At 31.2% G+C, this 6,000-nt stretch overlaps 1 protein-coding gene across 1 annotated transcript in view; it reads right to left on the bottom strand.

Moving 5' to 3' along the window:
* Positions 1 to 307: 307 nt before the first annotated feature.
* Positions 308 to 6,000, bottom strand: part of LOC135950858 (fibrillin-1-like) — a 29,293-nt gene continuing 23,600 nt past the window's right edge. Inside the window, exons 6-8 of the mRNA XM_065500382.1 lie at positions 4,345 to 4,479; positions 2,218 to 2,387; positions 308 to 1,643 (exon numbers count right to left, since the gene is read on the bottom strand). Coding sequence (XP_065356454.1) covers positions 338 to 1,643; positions 2,218 to 2,387; positions 4,345 to 4,479 — 1,611 coding nt within the window. The 3' untranslated portion in view covers positions 308 to 337. The remainder of the gene's footprint in view (positions 1,644 to 2,217; positions 2,388 to 4,344; positions 4,480 to 6,000) is intronic.

Raw genomic sequence — 6,000 nt, 5'->3', positions numbered from 1 at the left:
TATTGTGTTTTATGTCTTACTAGAACACATTTCGATTCTTTTAAATTAAATTGCAAAAGTAATTATTTAATGGCAAAATTTTTGCAAAAACTGAAAAAATTGCATTTTTCCCCCTTGTAAATGCACCTCAAAACAAAATCGCAAGTCGGCACGGGTTGCAATCATGATAGAAAGACAAAATTTCATATTTAACTATAGTTTTATGGATAAAAAAAATGTTGGGTATTTTTTTTTTGGGATACTCTACATCCACATTGAAGGTCTCCCTGAGAAAATGACTTGAACATTGATAATTGCCTTATAATAGTTACTAGCACTCATTTTTCTTTATTAGTTATTATAATTTATTTATAACATACATAAATATTAGAAAATATTCTATGTAAATTGCAAAACTAAAATTTATATTATGACATCCTGAGGAAACTACTACCAATTTTTGGGAAACAGGTTGACATTTATTTTCGTCATTCATTTGGTATCCGTGATAGCATTCACAAGTTTCAGGGGAGACACACTGACCATTGTCGCAGCCTGCTGAACATATTGCTTTACATTTTTGTTCACCATTCATTTGATATCCCTGATGACATTCACAGGTTTCCGGAGCCACACATTTACCATTCTCGCAGTCATTGGAGCAAACCGGTTCGCATTGATTATCTGCCTGCATTGTGTATCCCTGATCACATTCACAGATGCCGGGCGAAATACATTTTCCATTCGGACAACCTGTTTCACAAACTGGCAAGCAGGAGTAGGGTGACGACTGGCTATAGTCCTTGAAACATTCACAAATATCTGGTGCCACACACTGGCCATTGAGACAGTCTGGTTGACAAATAGGTTCACACATATTTTCACCATTCACTTGATATCCCTGATCGCATTCGCAGGTTTCCGGAGCAATACATTTTCCTTTCGGACATCCAGAGCCGCATATCGGCTCACATTCATTCTCTGAGTTCATTTCATAACCCTTATTACACTCACAAATTTCGGATGAAATACAATGACCATTCCGGCAACCAGATTCACAAATGGGTTCACAATGGTTTTTGGAAATTGTTTTATAACCAAAATTACATTCACAGGTATCGGGAGCTATGCAAAAACTATTTACACAACCCTCACTGCAAATTGGTTCACATTGGTTGGCATTATTCATCATTATATAGCCTTTATCGCACTCACAGCTATTTGGAGCCATGCAACGGCCATTTAGGCAACCCAATTCACATACTGGCTGACAGGTACTGGGTGTGGCCTTGGAGTAGCCAGAATCACAAGTGCAAAACTCAGGGGCTGTACATTTACCATTTGAGCAGCCTTGTGAACAAATTGGCTCGCATTTATTAAAGCTGGACATGTTATAGCCCTTATTACATTGGCATGTTTCGGGTGCTATACACTTGCCATTGGGACAGTTTGTCTGACATATTGGTTCACATTTGTCAAAAGATATGGATTTTTTATAGCCTTCATTGCACTCGCATTTGCCATCTATTTTAAAAGAGCAATTCTCACAATTATTACACACTGGTTGGCAATATTCGTCCACAAGTTCATAACCAGAGTTACAGCTACATTTTCCCGGGTCACTGCAATAGCCATGCTCACATTTGCCACAATCGGGAACACAACTGAAAATAAAAATTATTATTATTGTATATAATAATAATTTTACATATGCAATTTATATAAAATAAAAATGTTTTATTTTGCTGCGATTGGCGAAGCGAAATAATGATAATCTTTAGAGATACTGGTTTTTGTTATCTATTATATAAAATAAAAAAAATGGAGTATACTGCCGTTGCTTCTGTACCCCTCATTTGTTCATGTCAGTTTCTCGAATCATAATAACACTCTGCTACAAAATGACACTTTTTGTCAGAACTTGAAAAGCGACCTAATGGTGGTTGTAGGCCTAGGTGAGGACATACTGAAATCGTTTTCAAAGATTTTAAAACACCCGCATAATCAGAATAACTTCTGAATTTGACGGTGTTTCTGAAATTTTTCGGCACAATTTGTAATGTACTCAGCAAGACCTATAACCTACGCTAGGTCGTTTTCAAAGTTTTTTTTTTCCATCGTAGCACCGTGTAATCGTATTTGTTTTAAACAATAAACAATAATCAAAAATATTTTGTATTTTGTTTTTCAATAAATTTAACTTAGAACTGAAGTTAAGATAATAAGTCAATAACTTACCGATTACGAGAAAATTCGCTAAAGAACTTATATCCTTTTTCGCATTCGCACTGATTGGGTTTCACACATTTGCCATTTTCACAACCTTTCGAGCAAACGGGTATACATTGTGCATTTTTCAAACGATAGCCACGGCAACAATACTTTACTGTTTTAGTTTCGTACATTGTCTGAAAAATAGATAAGAGTGGCAATGATCTGCTTGGAAAAAAATGTTTGTTACAATTTTGAAGAAAGCCGGGTGGAATATTGCGACACTAGGCCTAAAAGTTAAGTTCTGAAAATGTGAGCCAAATCGGACAACAATTTTTGGACAACAATCGAAGTCAAAGTTAAGATATAAGCAAAATTTTACTATTTATATGAAATAAATAGGTGAAACTCGTTAACTTTCTGCATTGTTTTCTAGAAATATGTAGATTTATTTATACTAATAAATAGTAAATTAAATTTTTTTTTCTACTTTGGGTCAAAATGACCCAAAAACCGTATTATCGCCAAAATTAAGTTTTCAGCTAATTTTTCAGTTTTTGTAAAAATTTTGCTACTAAATACATACTTTTGCAATTGAATGCAAAATAATCGAAATGTGTACGTAATTATCATTGTAATGAGATAGAAATGACAAAATTTGGTTAAAAAATGTTAAAATTATTACAAATTCGCCAGACCATTATCGTGTCTCAGGCCACTTGAACCAGAAATTTAGGAAAAAAAATTAACATATTTCGAGAAAAATTTAAATAAAAGCTAATTTTTATTTAAAATATATCCGTATTTACTTGTGTATGAGTTTTTGTCTTCGTAGGATACCGTTAACCTTTTCGCAGGTATGGCCAAAAAAAATTATTTTTTTAACGGCAGTTTCGAATCTCGATTTTCAAATTTTTAAAAATTTTGTTAAACAAATTTCAGAATTTTTTGATCATCACATTGGGATTTATTAAGAATATAATAGGGAATAAAAATATGAAAAAATTAAATACCTCCTATAGTTTTTCCGTACGAGCGATTTAAATTTAGCAATTTTCGAGAAAAACTAATTTTTTGGCCATATTTTGACGAATCAGCCGAATTTCCTTACTGTTTTGATTTTTAGTAAAACCTATTCAGAATGTTATAGTCCAGGAGATTCTAAATATAGACTGAAAGTTTTACTAAAATCGAAAAACGCTAACCCTTGAACCGTGAAGGTCAAAAGTAAAATTTTTCAATATTTGGAATTTCTCATGGGAAGATGGCGAAATGTTATATATTTTGCTAGGCCGATTTTGATTAAACTTAAGAAAAATATAAGGCAAAGACTAGTATTTACACAGCAGAAAAATTAAAATTAACTCTTAACAGCACTTGAGGTTAAAATGCCCCAAACATCTAAAACAATAAAAAAAAATTGTCAATTTAATATTGTATTGTGTATTAGAAAATAGAATTATTACTAAGCCAAAATGGTCACAATTTTGTTTAATTTTGCCCACACGTTTTTCAAACGGCAAAATATTGTATTTATACCTGGATTTTGCATTAAAAGTTTTATTAATATTTTATTGAGGATTTTTGAATAATAAAATTGATTTTAACCATTGATCTATTAGATTTACAAAATAACTTGAATGATTCAGTTTATTTAATTACAAAAAAAAAAAAAACACATTAAAATTTGCACCATTCATATTGGCTGCATTTTTCGTGATTTTAAAAGTTGAGTGTCATTTTAACCCCAAGTGTCATTAAGGGTTAATTTCCATTTTTGACCTGTTATTATAAATACTAGACTTCATGTTATATTTTTCTTATGTTTCATCCTTCCATGAGAAATTCCAAATATTGAAAATATTGATCTTTGACCTTCACGATTTATTGATAACTTGTCTTTTCTATAAAAAAGTTATCGATAACTTGTCTTTTCTGTAGAAAAGTTATCGCTAACTTGTCTTTTCTAAAGAAAAGTTATCGATAACTTGTCTTTTCTAAAGAAAAGTTATCGATATCTTGTCTTTTCTGCATGCAGCTGCATTGGCTTCAACATAAAGTACACGTGTACTACTTAACAACAAATCCATTCATGCAGAGGTTTAATATAAATGTATGTTACAATTTACGATCTCAGTCCTTACAAAGACTTACATGATAAGCAAGAACACCATTTCTCATAACCGTTTTTCGAACAGGCCTCTTAGTAAGACGCGTACAAAAATTACTCCAAACAAAAATGCAGCTAAAACTTAAAATGATATAAAGTTTCCAAAATAACATTTTGCCTTAAAGAAGTTCGTTTTATGAGTTGTTGCTTTGTTAAACGTTTAAAATCAACTATTACATGTTAGAATGATTAACATGTAAAGATATGAATTGTCATAAGTTATTTTCTAAAGGGTTCTATAAGAAACATTTTAAAATCTACCGCAGAAGTTAATATTAACAAGTAATTGTGTTATATTCGGTGGAGCCGAATCATATACACCCACCACCAATATTGTGATCAAAAACTGTTTACCGATTCGGCCTATTTTTAGATAGTCAGATATCAACAGCTAATATTTGGAGAAAATTTCATTTATCTCGTTCTTTCCTCGAGGCGCTATCGTGAAAACAGCAGACAAATACTTTTTGGTTGTACGACCAATATTTCGATATGTTACAAATGGAATGACAAACTCAATATAACCCTCATTTTTACCGTGGCGGATATAAAAATATTATATATTTGCTCTAAACAATCAACCACAAGTGTTTATATATTAGGATGCCTCTTAATAAAGATAAGTTGGGGTTAAGCTTTAACCAATTAAATAATTTTTTCAGTACTTGTGAAAATTTGCCAATAAAAAATTACTTTTGCAGTTTAATTTGAAAGAATAGAAATGTGTACGTTATTTTCGTTCTAATGAGACATAAAGGAAAAAATACAACATGAAGTCTTGTATTTATAATAACAGCACAAAAATGGAAATTAACCCCTTAATAGCACTTGGGGTTAAAATGACACTCAACTTTTAAAATCACGAAAAATGCAGCCAATATGAATGGTGTTAATTTTAATGTTTTTTTAAAATTAAATAAACTGAATCACTCAAGTTATTTTTTATATTTAATAAATCAAAAGTACACTAAAGGGTTAACATCAATTTTATTCTTCAAAAATCCACAATAAAATATTAATTAAATAATTAGAGCAAAAAATAAGGTATAAACACAATATTTTGCAGTCTAAAAAATTTGTGATCAAAATTATGAAAATTTTTATACCCTTCACCATGAGTGGCAAGGATATATATAAGTTTGTCATTCCGTTTGTAATTTCTACATTTTTCATTTCCGACCCTATAAAGTATATATATCCTGGATCCTTATAGATAGCGGAGTCGTTTAAGCCATGTCCGTCCGTCTGTCTGTCTGTTGAAATCAATTTTCTGAAGACCCCAGATATCTTCGGGATCCAAATCTTCAATAATTCTGTCAGAAATGCTTTCGAGAAGTTTGCTATTTCAAATCAGCAAAATCGGTCCATAAATAACGGAGATATGAGCAAAAAACCGGGACAACCTCGATTTTTGACCTATTTTGTAACTATATCTGGATTACTAAGTCATTAATATAGACAATATGGATATCTAATGATATTTCAAAGTCCATTGCAACGATGTAGATAAGGCTATAGTAAATTGGACCTACAATGGGTCAAAATCGGGAAAAATATTTTTTAACCCGAATTTTTTTTTCATCAAAAAAATTTTTTGTCATACATTTTTTTTTACAAAAAATTTGGAAAAAACTTTTTTT

This window comes from Calliphora vicina, chromosome 2 (assembly GCF_958450345.1).
Source record: "Calliphora vicina chromosome 2, idCalVici1.1, whole genome shotgun sequence".
NCBI classification, from domain to species: domain Eukaryota; kingdom Metazoa; phylum Arthropoda; class Insecta; order Diptera; family Calliphoridae; genus Calliphora; species Calliphora vicina.
The sequence above is the reverse complement of the archived record's forward strand: the minus strand, read 5'-3'. Positions and strand labels throughout refer to the sequence as shown.